The sequence below is a fragment of the Artibeus jamaicensis genome, unplaced genomic scaffold (genome assembly GCF_021234435.1).
Source record: "Artibeus jamaicensis isolate MK-2021 breed Jamaican fruit bat unplaced genomic scaffold, CSHL_Jam_final scaffold_1019, whole genome shotgun sequence".
Lineage (NCBI taxonomy): Eukaryota > Metazoa > Chordata > Mammalia > Chiroptera > Phyllostomidae > Artibeus > Artibeus jamaicensis.
In genome coordinates this window covers 2557104-2579285 of record NW_026522025.1, presented here as the reverse complement: position 1 = coordinate 2579285, position 22182 = coordinate 2557104, and the positions used below count along the sequence as shown (strand labels likewise).

Here is a 22182-nt window from a genome sequence, read left to right as displayed (position 1 = left end):
TGTGCAGAAAGAACAAGCTGCACACCAAGGCAGGACCCTGCCCAGGGAAAGGTCAGCTGAGGCCTCAGAGCTCCCTGAGATCTGCCTTAGTTGTTAAGTAATCAGTAATGTAGCTTCAAGCTGTACTTAACAGCCAGGCTTAAGCTCCACTGGGTAGGGTTGTTGCTTTCCCTCAGGCCGGTGCCACTTGGAGGGGAGTGCTCTGCCTGAGAAAGATGGCTTCTGCTGTATGGGGGATGACTTAGCACAGGGATCCTGGTGATTGTTCCTCCAGTTCTCCCCCCAAGAGCCACCAACCCCAGATTTTCCTCAAGCATCTCTAGACCCACTGCTGGGACCCTGGATAAGTGGCTGCAAATGAAATATTGTACATTGGCTGTTTAAGAGGCTCTCTGCATCTCGAGCTGTCTCGTCTGGCAGACAGAAACCTTGTTGCTTTTCATAGCTCTGTGTTATTTCCCAGCTCTGGTGCTGTGGGCTGGAGAGCCCAGCTTTGATTTTAGACCCCACACTTCTCAGGGGAAGTGCCATCACCCCCTGCCCCAGCTGCTGAAATATTTCTCTGAAACTTCAGCTGCTGCCCCGGGGAGCCCAGTCAGCCCTCTCTCTCATCTCACATTCCCTGCCAGTCATGTTGTGGTGACGTGGCTTCTTCTGTCTGACTGTGGTTGTAAGACTTGTCTCCAGCTACCGTTCACTTGGTTATTTAGGATGATTTCTCTACAATGTAGTTGTAATTCCAGATTGGTCCTGGGAGAAGATTAGTGTAGCTTCCACTTACTCCTCTGCCATCTTGGGTCTCAAGATTTTCTTTGTTGCCAAGTTCACGACCTGTTTTTACATATGATCTCTGGATATGCTAATGTTTTTGTACAGGATATTTTAGACTTCAATATATCCATGATACCAATTTTATTATGTTTAAGTTTCTCTTTGTCCTTTTCTCTGATATCCTGGAGTAAGCTTAGGTTTATTTTTGGTATTTTTACATTGAAATCTTCAGAAAGATACTCTAAATGCTTCTTGGTTAAGTGTCTACCTCAGGCTGTGTAAATGCATTTGCTAATACATTTCAGTTTAGAAACTAGTTGCCAGCCAGACGTTTTTCAGATGCTGAGTATGGTCATCATTTGATTTAGTTTCAGCATTTGTTTTGATGGCAGACTTTGGTTGGGATACAGCACAGTATTATAAGAAAACAGAGTCACTTTTCTGTTTTGTTGGTAGAAAAATTAATTACACTTTTCTCAAGGTAGCTATTTTCAAGGCAACATGAAATTAATAATGTAGTATATTTTTAACATGCAAAAAATGTGTTGTCTATTGGCAGCTGATGGCTGACATAGCCTTTTTTGCTTCTAGTGTTCACTTTTCCAGGAAATGACTCCCATCTGCAGCGAGAGGAATGCTGACCTTCAGTGTTCACGTTAATCTCTTCTTTTAGCTCAGTGTCAATCTGATAATATTACATATATTGCATATTTGGTTGAAAGTGTGTGCTAGCCAGATTTTTTTTTCTTGGAGTCTTAAGCTTTTGGAGATAGAAAATTTATGTTTCTAAAACTGAAATTGGGGGAAAAAAAAGAAAGAAAACTGAAATTGAATTCTTCAAGTTGACTAGTGAATGGGGAAAGGAGAATTGTTGGTTAGGATTAAATGGTTAAATGTGGTCTCAGAATAAACAGCATCAGCATCACCTGGGAACTTCCTAGAAATTCTCTATCCAATTGCAGCCTTACTGATTCTAGAATTCTGGGAGGAGGAACCAGAAATCTGTGCTTTATCAAGTTGCCCAGGTAGTTCTGATGCCTATTACAATTTGGATACCAATGGGTTAAAGGTTAGTTGTTTTTTTTTTTAAAAAATATCAAACATTTTTATATCAAAATAAAAAATTTTTAATAAAAAAATTTAAATGTTTATTGATTTAAGAGAGAGGAAAGGAGGGAAGGAATGAGAGGGGAGAGAGAGAGATTGAGAAAGAGAAAGAAAAAACATTGATGTGAGAGAGAAACATCAATTAGTTGACTCCTATATGTACCCTGACCAGGGATCGAACCTGCAAACTAGGTATGTGCTCTGATGTGGAATTGAACCTGCAACCTTTTGGTCTAGTGGTTGACATTCCAACCAACTGACCCACCCAGCCAGGACAAAGGTTGGTTTTATTTCTTGTAGAAGAGAGCATGGTATTGTAAAATTACAGTGCTCCTAATACAGATGATCCAATCTGGAAAAAAAGAGCTTTGTAGCCAGAAGATCTTGGTTTAAACCTTACTCTATCACCTCTTAAGAAATATTGGACAAGTTACTTAACATCACTTAGCCTCAGTTTCTTCATTTGTAAAATGATACTAGTAGTCACAGAAATCATGGATTGTATTAGGTGTTCAATAAGTATTGATTTGAAAGTTCCACAAAACTTAGAATTAGAAGCAAACTTATTTTGAGGAACAATTGTCATTTTTAATGGAAGAAAAAAATTAAGAAGTATTAAATCTTCCTTCCAGTTGTTATTGTAACCTTTCTGGGGGTTCCAAGTTGCTTTGAGTAATTTCATATGTGTAAAGATAGTTACGGAAATTTTTCATCTTCTGAAAGTGTGGAAGGTGCCTTGAATTCAAAGGATGAGCAATATCCTGATGCTGTCTATGTGTAGGTTGTCTTGTTTGTGCAAGGGCTTTAGGTATTTAATAATAAAAGACCGTGGTAAAACATTCTCATGGTTCAGAAATCAGTACAATATAAGAGAATATTCAGTGGGAAAATCTCAGTCCTGTCACTGCCCTCAGCTGCTCCGTTTACACCTACTCCATGATGAACCGCGTTTCTTAGTTTCTGGTTTGTCCTTGCAGAATTTCTTAATGCAAAATAAACAAATCTGAGTAATTATTACCCCCTTACCATAGAAGATAACACAGTATGCACAGTTATACATACTGTCTAATACTGTACTGCTTTCATGTTTAACAGTGTATCTCAAAGATCTTTCATATAGACAGCTCTATGATTTTTGGGGGGTCACTTTTATTAAGGACTACTTAATATACAATGAACTGCATTTAGTTTAAGTGTATATTGTGATGAGTTTTGATAATTGTATGTACATGTGAAGATGCCACCACAGCTAAGAGATAGAATGTTTCCCTGCATTTTTTTGTTTCATAGTATTTCATTATATGATATACCATAATTTTTTAACCAGTTTTCTATTGATGAGCACTTGGGTGCTGATACAGGAAGTTCTGTAATTAATCTTTTTCATACAGAGTTTCCTATGTAAGCAGGTAAGTCAGGATAGATTTCCAAATGTGATTGCTCAGCCAAAGGGGAAGTAAGTTTGGAAAATGTTGCCAATTTGCCCTTCGTAGACTTTGTGCCGGTTTGAGCTCCCGCTAGCAGTGTATCTGTCTACATCAAGCTAATGAAGTGTAATGAAACTCTGGATTTTTGCCAGTTAAGTGGAAAATTGTACTTTAATATAATTTTAACTTGTATTTTTGTATGAGTGAAAGTGAGCATGTATTAAAGGATAAGACCATTTATAGTATTTCCTGTAAAATATCTGTTCATAATCTGCTTATTTTCCTTTTATATTTTTTTTCTGTTAATTCCTAGGAATTCTTTATACTTTAATTTAGGGAGATTAGCTTTTTCTTTGCAAATATTTTTCCCCAGGTCATTTGCCTTTGGCATTGCAAGAACTTTTGTTGAAGGGTGTTTAAGATTTTGCTACTAAGGGATATCTTCCTGAAAATTGCTTAAGAACTTACTTTATTTTAATTTCTTTTTCTTCTTCCTTTCTTTCATGTCTCCCTCTTTTCCACTTTCTTTCCTTCCCAGCCCAATTTCTTGAAAAAGGGATTTGAGACATATTGAAAATACTTTGTTATTGAACAATATTTAATTCAATGGGTGGATGTTATTAGTGATTTTAACATATATAACCCTGGTTCATCTCTTTTGAAGGCAATGTTTTTGGTGTACTGTGCACTGGAGAAAGAACCTGTGCCAATGTCCTTGCCTCCAGCCTTGGTGCCACCTTCCAAGAGGAAAACGGTCAGTATATCAGGCCCTATGCGGTTGATCCCCACTTCAGCATCAGCCAAGGAATCTTACCACTCCTTACCACGTGTAGGCATTTTACCTACCAAAGCACCATTGAGACAGGTATAGATTTATCAGTGTTGACTTTAAAAAACAAAAACAAAATGCATGGCATTTAACAGTTGATTGCTTGATGAAAATAGAAGGAGCAGTCAAAGGGATCAAGATTTAGAGCGCCCTCTGGTTGAATCTGCATAACACGATGTCCTAGAGAAAATAGATAATCCTTCTGCATTTGGCTTTACTTAGGTGATGTGGATGGTTCATTGGCTTTGCCTTGATCTACCTAGAATTAAAGTTGCAAGTAGCAGATGCTCCATGCTAATCTGGCATGCTTGCCCTAACTAGTTAACAGGTGTTTTGTTTGTTTAATTTCCAGTTAACTCTTGATTCTTTGGGTACAGATTATCCAATTTTGGGCTATCCAAGACCTTTTTCCCCCTCCGGCTTGCTTTTTGTTAGGTTGAAAAAAGGAAAATAATGATAGGCTATGCAAACCAGCCAATTTGGCCATAGTTAACAATGCTGAATGAAACTAAAAATTGGAGGCTGAGAATTATCTGAATATTTTGTTTAAACAGACTCTCCCAACCCATATTCATGTGGTCATTCAGAAGTCAAGAGTTAACTGTGTTCAGATTTATTCATTACTTAAAAAGGAAAAAAGTGAAATGGGCATCTTTATAGTCCCACTGACCTATATTTTTCTTCTGTAATTTTCTCTTTACCACAGCATTTTGGTTGGGGGTATGATGAAAATGATGCACTGTTGCTGTAGATAGTAGTCAGTGGGGGCTAGAATTGCTCAGAATTTGTGACAGATGCTGTCATGGGTTGAGAGAAATCACTTCAAAGTTTGTTTCACTTTGGCAGAAATTATATGTATTTATATATATACACATTTTCCCCTGCAGTGGGTTGTGTCACCTGCAGAGAAAGCTAAATATGATGACATCTTCCTGAAAACTGATAAAGATAATGATGGGTTTGTGTCTGGATTGGAAGTCCGTGAAATCTTTCTGAAGACGGGTTTACCTTCTGCTTTACTAGCCCATATTTGGTAAGACTTCATTTAAATCGATTTAAAAATCAAATATGGTTTTGAATCAAAATCTGGTTTTGTGCATTCTTACTTTTAGGCATTTGTAAATACAAAACTTTTTGTTTCAGCATTCTTTATTGAAAAATTTAAAACTGAAGATTTCTTCTGGATAATGGACAGAAGCTTAGGAATGGGTTACCTAAAGTTTTATAAGATTGACAATGTCAATTAATTGTTATTAGAATGTTACAATGCAGCATCTATTTATATCAGTTCATCAAACTTAAAATTTTAAGGGAGAATCCAAAATCTGAAATTTGAACTGTCTTCAAGGCATATTTGTATAACTCTATAAGGTGTATATATATATATGGCATATATGTATATATATATATGCATGCACACACACACACACTTTTATATCTTCGCATATGAATTACATTCTCGGTCCTTAAAAAAGACAAGCCTTAATGTCTTCCATGAATTTCACATTCAGTGAGATAATGTACATGAACATGCTTTAGAGTGTGCCAGCTGCCAACCCATGTGACTGTGGCAGAGGTTAACTTGAGGTTTTCAAGGGGAACCAACCATTAGAAGTGGAACCACATAGTTGCAAAGAAACTTAGAAAAGAACAAAGGGACGAGAACCCAGGACTGGGAAGTTTATATGCATAGCTAATAATAGCTGCCACTTTTGAGTGCCTGGGGTCGCTGTATGACAGCTGTTAGGAGTGTGGCATTATGCCCACACTTTTTACATACTTTGTCTTTAACTCTCACAGTAATCTTGCAAGGTGGGTGTTTTCTCCGCTTTACAGATGAAGAAACTAAGGCTTGGAGAGGCTAGACAGTTTGGCTAAGATCACAAGAATAAGTAGAAAAGCTGGAATTCAGGGTTTCTTTGACACTGTAACCTATAGTCTCCCTGTTGGGCCATACTGGTTTTCACTGAATCAGACAGATCAGAACTTCAGAAAGCTAACCTTAAAAAAAAGAAGAAGAAGAAAATAGAATAAAAGATTTGCTGTTTTCCTTCAAATGACGTTGTAAAGCTTTCCAGATTGTTGCTCTTTCTTCACATGTGATCTCCATTTGCAGCTGCTGTTTCTGCTTTGACATCCTCATATCCTCCCACTCCAAGAGTTGCAGAAGCAAGCTGACATGGAAATTTTTGCTTGTTTCAGAATTTAACTAATGCCATTAATGAGCCAAATTTGTTGAAACTTAGGTTTCATTTTTTTACATCTTTTAATGTTGAAAATTTGGGATTTAAAATTTTTTACATCTTTTAATTTTGAAATGTTGAAATTTTTATATAGTGCATTGGATTTGCATACTCTAGTGGCTATTTGCTGTTAAGAATGCATACTCTGAATCTTTAAATTTCTTGTGACATATAAAGCAATCATTGCTGTGGTGACTCTTCAGCGTTATAGGAATTGTCAAATGTGTGTTACGAGAAAAGCACTCTAGATGAAATTTTGGGAGTAGACATTGTTGGGATTCTTTGGTCCACTATAACTCTTGATCAATGATGGCTATGAAAATTGATAAAAAGTACAAAACAAACCCAGATCAGAGGCCCCTGCTCAGCACCAGGATGAATGTTCTGTTAGTCTTTATCTTTTTTGATCTCTTGCTTCTAACACTGGATTGAGTTTTGGGCAAGCCACAAATTAGTATGACTTTTTAAATTTAAGTGATCATTTAAAAAAAGCTATATAATCATATTAGATTTTTAGAGTGGTGGTTATGGCATTTATATATTCTGTATTTGTACAGGGCATTGTGTGATACAAAGGACTGTGGGAAGCTTTCAAAGGATCAGTTTGCTTTAGCTTTTCACCTAATCAATCAGAAGTTACTAAAGGGTATTGATCCTCCTCACATTCTCACTCCTGAGATGATTCCACCATCAGACAGGGCCAGTTTACAAAAGGTAAGACAACTTAAAAGAAAACCTAAATGCATTAACAGAAAGGAACGAGTGCTGTGTTAGATGACAGACTTGATTTGGACGGAATAGTGGGACAGTGTATCTGGCTAGGAGCAGAGCCGTACACTGTTCCTGGTTTGGTTTGTGACTATAAATATGCTGGATGCATGTGTGACATGTTTGAGCTGTCCCTTGTTTACCCTGTCATGCATTACACATGGCAGCCACATTTCTAGTCTCAAAATTGGGAAAATGTGGTCTTTTTTCCGCCTCCTGGATTTTTGGATTAATTTTTATAAATAGGGTATAAAATTTAAACGAAATTCATAAGAATTATTGTTTCATTTGATGATTCACTCTTACGAAAAATAATACAAATTTGAAAACAAAATCAAGGAGATTATAATTGCTTGTATCAGTTTTAAATTAAAAAAAAAACACAAGAAAAACTTTATGTCAAAACTGTGTGGTTTTTGCCATGTCAGTGACCCTCTGTCCCTGAGCACACAGCTGAATTTTATACCTGTGCAGCTAGAAAGAAGTTCTGCTTTTGGTTTGGGGCCATCAGCTCCGTTGGTTGTGCCTGGATTCTTCTTTTCTCCTCTAGAAATTCTTCCAAGTATATAGTGCATCGGAGTTGCATACTCTAAGTGGCTATTTGCTGTTAAGAATGCATACTCTGAATCTTTAAATTTCTTGTGACCTATAAAGTAATCATTGCTGTGGTGACTCGTCAGCGTTATAGGAATTGTCGAATGTGTGATACGAGAAAAGCGCTCTGTAAAATGTCAAATAGGATATTTTGGTTTTGCATGAATTTTGTCGCATAGGTTTTAAAAATCCCATTTAAACAAACCTAATAAAAGTCAAAATTTGATTTGTTTCCAAGTTGTCTAAATGGAAATTTACAGCCACCAGGTACAGAAGTTACTTATTTTAAAATAAAATAAGTATTTGGTTATTGGCTTTTGAGTTTTTGGGGGGAACATTTTATGTGTTTTTTGAGATTTCTTGTGATGTGGGATGTGGGTTTCCCAAATTACAGAGAAGGCTAAATAAAAGTGGTGCCACCCGAAAGGTAAAGGTGGTAAATCTGCGTTGACGTCCTCTGCTATGACTGTCTTGCAGTTGCAGAGTGCTGTGTTGTGTCCCCCTTTCTTTTACTTACGTGACCTTTTTCCCCCTTGCTGCCTTCATTTTATACCCACTTAGTGTCCCACCAACACAAATTACAGATAATGACAACTTGCTGAAGCAAATTATGTTTGATCATTGACATCTCTCTGACATTAGTAGACACTTCAAGTTGTATCTGCTCTACAGAGTTTTTAATGTTATAGATCTGTTTAAAGTTTATCCACTAGAGAGAGCATAGTCACCCCTGTCTGTTTATGTCAGATATCAGTGCTATTCATTAAAATGGGATTTTTATCACTGTATCTTATCTAACCAAAATTTTTAACCTTAAAAATTGAAAGTAGCATTTATTTTGTCTGTACAATACTCTCTTTTTATAAGCTGATTTTTTTTTAGAACTGCATTTTTTTTTCTTTTGCTTTGACTAATCCTTTTTTGAATGTTGCTTTCCTTTCTGTGGTTTTTCTAGTTTGGACTATTTTCTCTCTTCTCCAGCACTCTACTTTTCGCCTTTTGTATTGTCAGTTTATTTACTCTCTCAAGGTGAGAGGTTTACTTTATGCCTTTTTAGCATTACAGTTTCGGGTTTACAAGATACGTTTTGAAGTTAGAGGTTTTTTTATGCAGCAAAGTCGATGCAGAGAAAATACCTCAACAGCATGTTTCTGTCACATGCCTGTTACTTGCTCCTTGTGTGTGTTCTGACTTGCCTTCCCAAGGCTCTCGGATCCACTTAGAATCACCAGAGTGGAATATTGGGGTAATGGACACAACAAGGTGAGAACATATTTTGAAAGAAGGGAACACACTACATTTTTCTGTATGTGCCCTTTTATACCAGGTGTACTGTGTGTCTCCTGGTGGCGTTTTATTGCTTCAGTGTGGGAGTTTGCTTGTGTGTCGGGTTGAGGGACACAAGCTGTGCCCCGACTACAGTACAGTGATCTTCTTTGGAGTCATCTGTGGTGTCACCTTCTAACTTGTTCGGGTTAAACTTGTTTGTTTCACTCTTCTCATAAATGATGTTTTTTATTGTAAATGACTGTCAAATGCGAGTCACTGTCTTTGAGTTAAAGTGATAAGAGAGCTGTGGAAGTCATTTCACAAACGAGACTGAGCCGAGGTGGAAGCAGCTCATTGAGAGGCCATCCATCTTTTTTGTTTTTTAATTAATTTATTTTTTAGACAGAGGGAAAGAGAAGGAGAGAAACATGAATGTGTGGTTGCCTCTTGCATGCCCCTACCGAGGACCTGGCTCACAACTCAGGCATGTCCCTGCCTAGGAATCGAACCAGTGACCCTTTGGTTGGCAGGCTGGCACTCAGTCCACTGAGCCACACCAGCCAGGGCTGGGCCATCCATCTTCTAACAGCATCTTCTGTTGAGGAAGTTAATTACAAGAATAACTTAAATGTATAAAATACGAAGTTTGTAGAGTGACTCCACATGTATTATTTATTTCGTTTAATTTTTTAAATGGTCAGGGCAGAAATTATTTCTGTTTTACAGTGGAGATCATGTAGCTAGTGAAATAGGAGAGCCCAAAATAAATCTAGCTAGATTTTCTAACTGCAAGTAACATTCAGAGACCAATTTTGACACCTTCATTATTGAAGGAGAAACATAGGTAAAAGATGTGATATATGAAGATAGTTTCATATATGGTGATAATAATATTTACTATGGAACACACTTGATTTTACTTTAAATAGACATGAAAAGTATTTAACAAAAGTAAACATTTGTTGAATAAAATCAACCACCATTATAATTCTAAGATTCAACAAATATTTGTGTACTTTATGGCACATGAAACAAATACAGATAAATCACCTTTCATCTCCACAAGAAATATACACTTCAGTGGAGGAATTACTTTCTAAATCTGATACTGGCTGTACTACAAGTTCTGGACAGGCTAGAATCAAGTGACAGAGACATTGGGATCTGAAGTGGTGGTACATAATCTAGAACAATAGCTTTTAGAGAATTTAAGGGAAAATGTCTTAGTACATAACTGTGTGCATTTAAAATTGTACTAGAGTTCTTAAGTAAATTAAAATTGTTGGTAATACCATAAAAAATGTAATACCCTGTATCCGTGTAGTGCTTTTAAACATTTTAAATGCTTTGGCATATATAATTTTAGAGTAATAATGTATAATTGTGAACTTTTGTTTTTAGAACATCATAGGATCAAGTCCTGTTGCAGACTTCTCTGCTATTAAGGAGCTAGATACCCTTAACAATGAACTAGTTGACCTGCAGAGGTATGTAAAGTAAAATTATTACAGCTGACTATATAAAAACTTTTCTCTCTCTTTCTTCTCTTTCTTAGTAAATACTGCTTTACTTGGTTAAGTACCATGGTTCTTCAATTGGGAATTGGTATACCTTATTTCATCAAGTCTCAGGCAGCCTTTAATTGTAGGAGGCACTGTTTTCCTCTGTACGACTAAAAAAAAGAAAATTCAGTAAAAAAAGCCAAATAAACAATGGCTTGCCATGAACTGTTAGATACTATTTGATTTCATACAGCGAAAAATTTGTGTCTTAGGATGAATGAAATATAGTGTTCTTCTAACTTTAGATATTTGAATAACATACTAGAAAAATGTTTAAGAGTACAGTTTATTAAGGAAGTGAATTATAAGCTAGCTTGTGTTCCACTCTGTGGAAGGAGTATTGAATGCAGAGACCCTGCCAAGAGCTGTCGTAGTTGCTATCCCATTTGATCCTCTCAAAAGCCTATGGCTTGAGATAGATACTTATTGCTTCTGTTTTATAGGTTAGGAGTTTAGATGCTTCGAGAGGTTATTTTGGTGAAAGTCATGCAAATCTGTCAACTGTAGAACCAATACCTAATCCCAGGACTACTGGATTTGGAGTAAAATCTTTTTTCTTTGCATAGGTACCCTGTAGAACAGACTTGAATACAATTAGGTTTGATTCTAATTACAGCAGGTACTATTGATATTTCCTTAATTTCCTTTTTCCTTGGAAACTTTATGGTAATACTCATTGTAAAAATAACCTCCTAAAATTACTTTTGTTTAAATCCTTACCCGAGGACATGCCAATTAATTTTTTATAGAAAGAGAGGAAGGGAGTTAGGGAGAGAGAAAGAGAGAAACATCCATGTGAGAGAGAAACATCAATTGGTTGCTTCCCATACACACCCAGCCCAGGAACAAACCTGCAACTTAGGCTGTGCCCTGCCTGGGAATCAAACGTACGACCTTTCGATTTATAAGACATTGCTCCAGCCAGTGGATCCACAGCAGCCAAGGCTAAAATTACTTTTTTAAAAGTGAGACTTTTTCCATCGATAAGGCATATTATATTTAAATATCACTGCATTTACACAAGCCCCCTTCTTCTTTACCTTAACAATACTTCGATGCAGATAATGACTGATACTTAATTTTATTGATGGTATTTAGACATAAGGGAATTAAGTAATTTACCTGGACCATATGGCAAGAACTTGGTAATGATCTTTCCTCATCCATGAGACTATATTGAGATTGCAGCAGAGAAACTTGGTTGTGATTTTTTTTTTTCCCATTGCAAGAGGGAACTCAACCCAGGCAAACTTAAGTGGGAGCGAATTTGTTGACTTGTGAAACTAGGACCTCTTAGAGGTAGTGGTGACTTAAGATGTAGCTTTATACTGGGACTCAAATCATATAATCAGTTCTCTTGCTCTCTCCATTTCTGGTTTCCATTTCTACTGCCTTGATCCATTCTCAGATGGATTTTCTGATTATGTTGTCAAGGTGGCCGTAGCCCTCCCAGCCTCAAGCACTTACAGTCTAATCTGGTGGAGTGCCTGTCTTCTGGCAGTTCCTGCACAAGTCCTAACGTTCAGCCTGACTGGGCTGGCTTAGGGTCCTGCTTAGCCTGAAACAATCAGTAGCCAGGGATGTATATAGTTTGATTTTTCACAAACTCTGTCCTGAGAGTGGTGGGTAGTGGTTTGCCACCGACACCACATGAGTTGGAGAGGGAATTCCCATGTGAAAAGTCTGCAAGAGAGAGAAATGGATTCTGGAGAGGTGGATGTCAGCTGAAGACAGTGTGGCTTTAAGTCACCAGTAATTTCAGTGATCAGCATCTTTAAATAATATTACTTGATATTCTGTAAACTTATTCTGGGTACTTTTTTGAATGTCTTTGCTTAGTTTTAAGCATACCTACCAAATTCTTGTTTTCTGTTCAGAAATTGGCCCTTGCCTATTACATGAAGCCTCTAATATTGGAATCCTAGAAAGTAAAAACAAAGCAGAACAAAAACCCCTTGAATATCATGTAGTCCCACTTTCTTAATCATGGGAAAAAAAATCAAACCCAAAGTCACATATCAAGTCAGCAACTATGCTGGCTGGTGCCTAAACCAGGTTGTGTAAGTTCTACATCTGTTTTCTTTCTATTATATAAGTGTCACTCTAACTAAGATTTAAAAACATTTACTTTGGTTCAGAATAGGAGAAGTAAACATTTGATTACTGAGTCTGGAATGGTGTGTAGATTTTTCATTTTCACATAGTCCATTAACATTTTTTGCCTTTTATGTAATGTACACTAAATAGTTATTAGATTTGAAAATACTCGTCTTTTATGCCTCTCAGGCCTATGAAAATGGACACATACCCCAATGTTCTAGGACATGCTTGAGTTCACCAGTCATTATTTAACACGTAAAATATTCTGTTGTGAGTTTTAATAGGAAGTAGAGTATCATACATAAAATGTTCTTGCCACTGCAAACATTTGCAATTCTTAGTTACTTTGGTCAGTTGAGATTTCATTAACTTCTAGAAATCTTAACGTTAAATTGTACTGGAGGCTGGCTCGTTTAGTGAATCACAGCTAACATAAAACGCACATATCTAACATTTCGTGACTGTTTTAGTTAAGAAAATGATAGACCTCCAAGGCCTTGTTAGGTTTTAGGTTGTAGTCATATTTTATAAATGTGCAGTACATTTATATGTGATTTGACATTTGTGAAAATACTTTCCCTAGGCTTTTATTTATGTGAGATCTACAATGTAGGCAAACTTCCATCATTTGTCAACTCCATTAACGTCATAATGAGACTGATGTACCCATGCTAAAATTGATTGTTAAAATTCGGTTTTATAAATGTATTAGGTCACTAATTCCTTTAACTTTTGCTATGTAGGGATTTAAATACATCGGTCAGACTAAATTAGTATGATATATATTTTGGGGGGGCTTGTGTGTTTTTTAGAGAGGGGAGGGGAAGGAGAAAGAGAGGGAGAGAAACATCAATGTGTGGTTGCCTCTCACGTGGGCCCCCACTGGGGACCTGGCCCACAACCCAGGCATGTGCCCTGACTGGGAATCAAACTGGTGACCCCTTGGTTCGCAGCCTGCCCTCAGTCCACTGAGCTGCACCAGCCAGGGCAGTATGACATTTTTAACTCAAAGAAGGAAAAGCAATGATTGTAATATAATAATCTTAGCAAATACCTACATCTCTCACCTGAGCTCGAGACCTATATTTTTAATTGCCTAACAGTGTTTTCATTTGAATGTCCAGTAGGACATGGCTTTCTAATCTTTCCCTGTCCACTGTCTTTGTCTCTTTTATTTCCCTTTCTCAATGGTATCACTGTTCATCTAATCACTCGGGCTACAAACCTGAGATTGTTTCTCGCTTTCATCATTATTCTCCTATCTTTGAAATGTTTCTTGAAATCATTCCTACCTTCTCATCTTCTTTGCCTGATTAACTCCCCATCCTTCATATTTCACCTTAGATATTATTTCCTCCAGAAGGGGAAGCCTTCTCTGACTACTTTATGTCCCAACCCTGTACCTGTCAAATCTTATGTAATAGCCTATTGTACATCGTTTTTATATTTACACTTGTCATAACACTTACTGTGCTTTATTCTAATTGTCTATTTTGTTTGGCAAAATAAAAGTAGACTATGGACTTTCTTTAAGCATAAGAACTATTTGCTTATTCACCGTTGTAACCCTAATGCTTAGCTTATGTAATAGATGAGAAAATAATTGACTCACTGTTGAAATCTGTCCCTTTTTTCTTCTGTTTTTGTCTTCTTTTTAGCATTTATCTCTTATCTGCATCACTGTTACAACCTAATTAACTCTCTGCCTTGAGCTTCTGGACCATCCTACCTGCACTTGATGCATGAAGAACAACTCAGATCCCTTGGTGATTCCCCATTCCCAACTAGATCCAGTTCACTTTTCTGAGTATGGCATAAAGGTTCTTCCCTTGTGGTGTTTCCTTGGCATCTTGATCATTATTCTGTCTTAGCCACCTCCCACAATAAAGTGGAATCATCCCCTGATAGCACTGTAAACTTCCTTGAGAGTAGACACAGTATGTTTGCTCTTGTACTCTCAGAGTTCAGATAGTGCTCTAATCTATTTCAGTTTTATGCCTTTTCTCCAGCCACATGATGAGTAGGTTTATTACCTCTCACCTCAGTATGCCAATGCTTTTTAATGCTTCTTTGCCTTTGATTCTACTGTTCCCCTTTGCCTGAGACACCTGTTGCCTTACAAACTTTCACTCATGCTTCAAGGTTCAGCTTAAATACCATCTCCTTAGTCAGACCTCTGAAAGGTTGATTGCTCATTGATCTTTTCCTTTCTACTTCTAGAGACTTTAGTGTTTTATAATACTACTCACGACATTTTATTGTGGTCTTTTTAAAAATACGCATTAAAAAAATCTGAACTGGTCCAGAGCTGTGTTGTATTCATTTACATAGATTAACAAATCGACACACACGTTGCCTGAAACCATAGAATCTCAGGTTGGTTAGTTGGTTGAATGAAGAAGTCAGAGTATGTTATAAATATTAGAATATTTCCCATATTTAATTCCTGCAGTTTATGGCACTCTGGAGGCCATATGTTAAATGATGAAATAAAGCAGAACAACTCAGTAACAGTTTATTTTTGAAGATATAGTAGAGGATTTTGTTGACAAGAGGATTTTTAATCTTCACAGAGAATGAGGTTAGTGGTCTGATTTTTCATATTTTGACTGTTTTTGTGTCAAGGAGGTCTTTTGAAAATCTGATGAAGACTGTTATACTTCACCCAGGAAAAAAATGTGTATCTGTGTACACCATTTTGCATTTATTTCAGGAGTTCTCAGGCCCTTAAAAACTATCCATGAAACCAGTTTCAAGAACCCTTCCTCTGAAAGTTAAGTGGCCCACTTGGCAGTGATAAGGCAAAATGTACTGAGAAATTGCTTCACTCACTCAGTGTGGTGGTGGTGAATTATGCTGAGCAGCAGTTAACATTTGTTTGTCTTCTACCAGCTTCTTCTTCCTTCCTGTCTCTGTCCTTTTAGCAAGAATATCAGGAAGTAAAAGCTACATCCTGTCAGGCCAGTTGTTATCCTGGTCTGGGGCCAGTAAATGGGATAGATAATTACAGTAATGGTTATTAGGCATTGTGCTGTGCCTGCTTTATATAAATTCTCTTACTTAGTTCTTGCAGTGTTGTTAAAGTGTAAGTAGTTTTATCTGTTTTTCAGATGAGGAATGGATAAGTCTTCTTTTCTAGGAAGCCTTCCCTGATATCTATCTCAGCTCAGAGAACACTCAATTTCCTTCTCTCAGAACACTTAACAATATTGGGTTATATTTCTTTCCACAATAGGCTCTGAGCTCTGTGTGATAACACAGAATGTCTCTAATTTGTATTAAAGCAAATATAGTGTAATATTTCAGAGTCTGGGCTTTCTAACCAGATTGCCCAGTTTGATGCCTGACATGACTTAGACAAGTGACTTAGTTAATTATTTGCACTTGAGTTTCTTCATCGTAAAGTACAGATATGAATAATACCATATACAATACCGGGTCAGTTCTTGGAACATGGGACATTCTCAATACATGTTAGTAATCGTCATCCCCTTTGTCATCATCATCCCTAATACCAGCTCATCACTTAGAGCACAGCCCTGACTGAGTAGGTACTCGGCAAACATTGGCTGGAATAGCTGAATGAGCACTCTTTCCCTAGTTGAAGAGAAACAGGAACTATGTATCCAGGATCTATATTCCTAAATATATAGATCTCTACCTCAATTATATTTGATTTAAAAATATAAAAATATATATACACACACATATATATTTAAGGCAGTGTTAACATATAGTTTCAATTTGTTTTAATTATGTTTTTAGTTTAATTCAGTTCAGATGCCTTTAGAAGGTATTAGCTCTGGGGAAAGCATTGCTTATATTATTGAATCTGGAGCTCTTTTGTTTATATAATCCTACCTAATCTGTTTCTGGCCCTGTAGAGATCTGTGGTACTGATACAGAAGGTCTGGATCATGATTGCCTCAAGAATGGTGTTACTGATTGAGTTATTGAAGCATAAGGTTGTAGTGTGCATTTGGTAATAAGGAAGCAATTTAATTCAGTTTCACATAAAGTGGTGCAACATTTAAAACCTCTGAGATCTTTATATCTTCATGTGGCTTTGAGTTACTGTCTAGTAGCATCCTTTTATTTCAGCCTGAAAGACTTCCTTTAGCTTTTGTGGTAGCATGGGTTTAATGGTAATGAAGTCACTTACTTTTATCCGGGAACATCTTAATTTCTTCATTTAAATTCGTTTAATTTTTCAATTACCTTTTATATTCACTGTTATTTTGTGTTACTTTCAGGTATATAGCATAGTGGTTAGATAATCATATGCTTTACAAGGTGTTCCAGTATTTTTAGGACTCACCTGGCACCATACACAGTTATTACAATACTATTGACTATATTCCCTAGGCTGTACTTTATAACCCCATGGCTATTTTGTAACTACCAATTTGTCTTTTTAATCTAACCTTCACCTTTTTCATTCACTCTCCTTTGGGAACCATCAGTCTGTTGTCTGTCTCTGAGTCTGTTTCAATTTTGTTTGTTCATTCTGTTCTTTAGATTCCTAGTATAAGTGAAATCATATGGTATTTGTCTTTGACTGACTTACCTCACTTTGCGTAATACCCTCTAGGTCTATCCATGCTATCACAAATGGTAAGATTTCATTCTTTTTTATGGCTGAGTAATATGCATGTATATATGTACTACAATTCTTTTATCCACCTGATGGGTACTTGGATTGCTTCCATATCTTAGCTATTATAAATAATGTGCCGATGAACATAGGGGTCCACATATTCTTTCAAAGTACTGTTTTGGGTTTATTTGGCTATATACCCAGAAATGGAGTTGCTGGGTCAGAAGACAGTTCCATTTTTAATTTTTGAGGACCACCCATACTGTTTTTCATAGTGGCTACACCAGTCTGCATTCTTACCAGTTCTGCATGAACATTCTCTTTCTTCATATCCTCACCATCACATGTTTGTGGATTTATTGATGATAGCCATTCTGACAGGTGTGAAGTGGTAATCTCTTTGTGGTTTTAATTTGCATTTCTCTAATGATAGTGACTTGGAGTATCTCTTCATGTGCCTATTGGTTTCTGTATGTCCTCTTTGGAGAATTGTCTATTTAGTTCCTCTGCCCACTTTTTAATTGGATTGTTTGTTTTTTTGGTGACTCCTCCCAAAGGCATGAGCTAGGCAGGGCTGGTGACAGGGAGTTGGGAGGGTAGGGCTGTTGTATTTCTCCAAGCACGTGCAGTTTAAAGGGGAGTGCTTGATCCAGGGAAGATGGCATCTGATGGTGGTGTGGGAGAGGGACTCAGCAGAGGGACCCTGGTGGCTGTCCCTTCAGCTCTCTCCCTGGAGCTGTGCAACCCAGTCTGTCTTTGCAGGACTTTAGTTGGTTGCAATCTGCCCTCCCTGCACCAGAGTCCAGGGTGCGTTGGCCATTTAAGAGTACACTTGGGTGTCTAGTGGACTCTCCCAGGTGGACAGAATCCCTGATGGTTTTTACAACGAGATATTACATCCTGTGATGGAGCTAGCATTTGAATTCTGGACTATTTTACTCCAAGTTTTACACTTTGAAAAACATATAATAAAAAATTATAAAAGAAAAGGAAAAGAAAACCATATAATGAATTTCTAATAGTAGAGAGTTGGATTATTGTTAATATGTAGACAAGATTTTGGGGGGTAGAGATTTCAGTGATTACATAGCCCCTGTGTATTAGATCATTTTGAAACTGTTTTGTAACTCATAATTCCTTTTAACCAGTTTAGAAATTATTCTGTCAATGTTATTTAAAATGATAAGTAATGTTAGTATAAGTAAAAAGCAGCCAAAACATAGGCTGGAAGACTACCTTTTTCCCTAATTACATGCCATCTTGTACATTTTGCCTTGCATATCTTAAGATAGTAGAGATATTAGCATCTGTATAATGAAAAATAGGAAAATGCAAGTTTATGTGACTTGATTTAGAGTCAACAGAACTATTTCACTGGAGAGCCAGATTAGGTTTCCAATTCTCCAGTTTTAATCCCATTTTTCTTTCCATAAAACCCACACGCCTCATTGAAGACAACATAATGACAACAGCGTGCTTTTGTGTGTGTTTGCTTGTTAGATTCATCGGCACTTTAGTGTTATATAATAAGTCTTAGGATGGAAAAACATAACTTCATGTTTTTCACAACTTTCTAGTTATCAGTTTGTTTCCAGTTTTTATTGTTTTCCAGTTGGGAAATAATAGATGCTTCTGTTTAGGAAAAAAGACATAAAACTGTATCTGAAAGGACTTTAAAGGTGATTTAATCCTATTTTTTTCTGAAAAGATTGGTATTATGTAAAAATTAAGGAAGATGGCTCATTCTCTCCTCCCCATAAATAGAGCCTGGGGAAATGGAAGTGAATTGCAGGAACTCAGGGTCCTCAGGCTGACTGTCCTTGTGGGTAGTTTTCAACTGCTTGATAGTAGGTTTATATAGTTACCTACTTCAGACTTCAGAAGCCTCGCTTGGGCTTTACTTTCCTTGCTGGTTCAGACACTAGTTTCCACAGTCAGAACAGTCAGCCTTCAGAACACCAAGGAGCTCTATCTCTGGTCTTTCTGTATGGCTTTGGTATTCTTGGATCTCTCAGGTTGTACCAGCATCTTGAAGTGCACAGTCTAAGAGAGTGTGTAGGATCATTTCATTTCCTTTTTCTGGGATTTACTAAGGTGAAGGCAGTAGTTTTCCTGTCATGACATCCAAGTTGAGTACTACTCTGGGAAAAATGCTCATATTACCTATATTTGAAATGTATCTTATGTCTGTCTTATCCACATATATTGGTAGACTTCTTAGGAAACTGCATGTAAATATAACATGTAAATATTATTGTGGTGCAGAATCTTGAAAATAATTAAAATTTTAAATCACTAATATTAAACAGAATGCTTTGCGTTAAGTTATGCACCCATCACTTTTAGAAAAATATGTGTGAATTTGAGCCCTGGTGGGTGTGGCTCAGTGGATTGAGCACCAGCCTGTGCACTGAAATGTCACTGGTTCAGTTTCCAGTCGGGGCACATGCCTCGGTTGTGGGCCAGGTCCCCAGTTGGAGGCATTCAAGAGGCAACTGGTCGATGTATCTCTCACACGTCAGTGTTTCTCTCCATCCCTTCCTCTCTCTCTAAAAATAAATAAATAAAGTCTCTTTTAAAAGGAAAGAAAAATGTGTTAATTTGAAAAAGAGTAAAATGTAGGAACTATGGCCAAGCACCTTTAGTGCACCTAACTGTGTTAAGATATTTTTACTTGCCTAGAATGAGAAGGATAGCTAGCAGGGGTGTCCAGCCTGTGGCCTGTGGGCCGCTCACAGCACAGGATGGCCGTGAGTGCTTCCCAACACAGATTTGTAAATGTGCTTAAAACATTATGAGATTGTTTTGTGAGTGTGTGTGGCAATGTATTTAATATGTGGCCCAAGTCAATTCTTTTTTCTTCTGGTGTGGTGCAGAGACGCCAGAAGGTTGGACACCCCTGCTAGGGGTTAAAAGTCTATGGAATACTACAGAATAACAGTTTGGCATCTCTGTAATTATAATATAAGTCAATAAGGAAATTATTTGATTGTCAGTCTGATTTTCAGGACAGAATTTCAGTTATATTTTTTATAGAAAGCAATATGGCTAGCAATTTTTTCAAGTTTTCTGTTTAGGAATATATGTTATACTACTTGGTTTAAATAATAAAAGGAATTATGAAACCAGAATTTTACTAGATAAAAGTAGATCAAAAGTTAAATTTGATTTCAGTACTAAGAAATTAATGTCTCAAGATTCCTATATTTTATTTAGTTAGGAGTTGTTTTCAAGATATGTTTGTAGACATTACCACTGTTCCCCACTCCTCCTACACCCAAAATTTATAAAGAGAAATTTGTACTTTCTAAGCATCCTTCATTTCTCCCAAACATAGACTGTGTTTGCTTGTTAGAGCTGAGAGCCCTTTGTATTGTTTTTCTTTTTCACCAAGTGAGCTGCTTTCTTTTGCTCTCCCATTCGTGTGTCAGCCTGCTGCCTTCCTGCCGTCCTGTTTCTGTGCACGTGCACTTGATCTTCTCAGCAGACACAGCCAGTAAAACGGTTAACAGCGGAGCAGAAGGGGTTGAGTACCAACAGACATTAGTGTTTGTAATGCTGATCTATGGTACCATGTAATGCTTTCTATTGTTGTTATGTACTATCAGAAACCAGGAGCTGAACTGATATTGATTGACCTTGTGTGGATTGCCTCTGAGGATCTGGGGTGGGGGGAGGGGCTATTTCTCATGTGACTCATCTCTGACATGCTGCAGCCAGACTGAGAACACTCTTCTGCTCGTATATGGGGGAAAGAAAAAATTTCGAAGATTGAGCTGGCAGAATTTGTAGGGCATATTTAGATTTTTCTTCCTGTGTTTTTCTATTTTTCAACTCCACATAATTGTATAAGGATTGGTTATAAGGTTGACCTTTGCATAATAAATAGATTGAGGTATGAGAGGAACAGGCTGCCACACTGATTCATATGTTAAGAGACTGTTGAAAATCTCAGCAACATCATGACCCACATGGCGACCCATCTGAGAAACAGTTAGTGAGCTCCTTGGCCATCTCCAGTGTTTAAAAGTATTAGTACACATATACCTTTATTCTTGTGCTTTTTTCCTCCCATGCAGATCTTAAAAACATTGTACCTACATATCCAAAACAGTTGAGTTTTGTCTACATTTAAAATCTCACCTCAAAAAGGTGAGAAATATAAATGTAGAATGTACTTTCCCCTTAAGTGTCTTCTTTTCTCACTTTCCTGTATGCTACAGTCTAATGGAGCCTGACCTGGTGTCTGAGATGGAACTGAATACAGTCAGGAAGCACCATGGGCAGCTCTGCAGTGCTAGTCTGGAGGACTTCTTGAATGCCTTCTTCCTCTCTTCTTCATGTTGCCTTTTTTAACCTCTCCCCTCACTCCAAAAATGTCTCACTGCAGAATTCTATGGCTTTTTCTCTCATTTCGGAGATAAGAAAGTGAAGGGAGCAAGCAGTGTGTGTGTGATTTGAGTACAAATAGCAGTTAAATTGATTATATCAAAAGAAATAGCTTCATTTTGTAATTCTGAATCTAAGATTACTTAGGATTCATGTATTAAGAATCCCACTCTTAACGGACAATGTATGAATTTAAATACTGATGTTTCAAAGTAAAAGGGGATCCTAGCATGTTTCATCTGAAGAATAGAAAGATAAGTGCTAATGCCACATTGTTTTTTATATTTGATCAGTTGGGATTGATCAGTGATCTAAAATAGCTTTTTTTAGTAGATATACTTGCTAGAGCAAATGGCCTGTGTATTGGCAGTCCTTTCCATTTTCTCTATATTTCATTCTCAAATTGGTACACACCAGTGATTTAAGGGGACATTAACACTTCAGTAAATGTTAATATTTGACTGTTTCCATTAGCCATTTTCATTTAATTTAACAGTGGTACTTAAGGGTTAAGGTTACAGAGCTG

At 37.1% G+C, this 22182-nt stretch overlaps 1 protein-coding gene across 4 annotated transcripts in view; it reads left to right on the top strand.

Annotated features, from left to right (window-relative positions):
• Positions 1–22182, top strand: part of EPS15 (epidermal growth factor receptor pathway substrate 15) — a 122962-nt gene that overhangs the window by 53187 nt on the left and 47593 nt on the right. For all 4 annotated transcript variants that reach the window (XM_053655451.1, XM_053655452.1, XM_053655450.1 and 1 more), the window contains 4 exons: positions 3970–4059; positions 5022–5167; positions 6935–7091; positions 10410–10495. In XM_053655451.1, coding sequence (XP_053511426.1) covers positions 3970–4059; positions 5022–5167; positions 6935–7091; positions 10410–10495 — 479 coding nt within the window. The remainder of the gene's footprint in view (positions 1–3969; positions 4060–5021; positions 5168–6934; positions 7092–10409; positions 10496–22182) is intronic.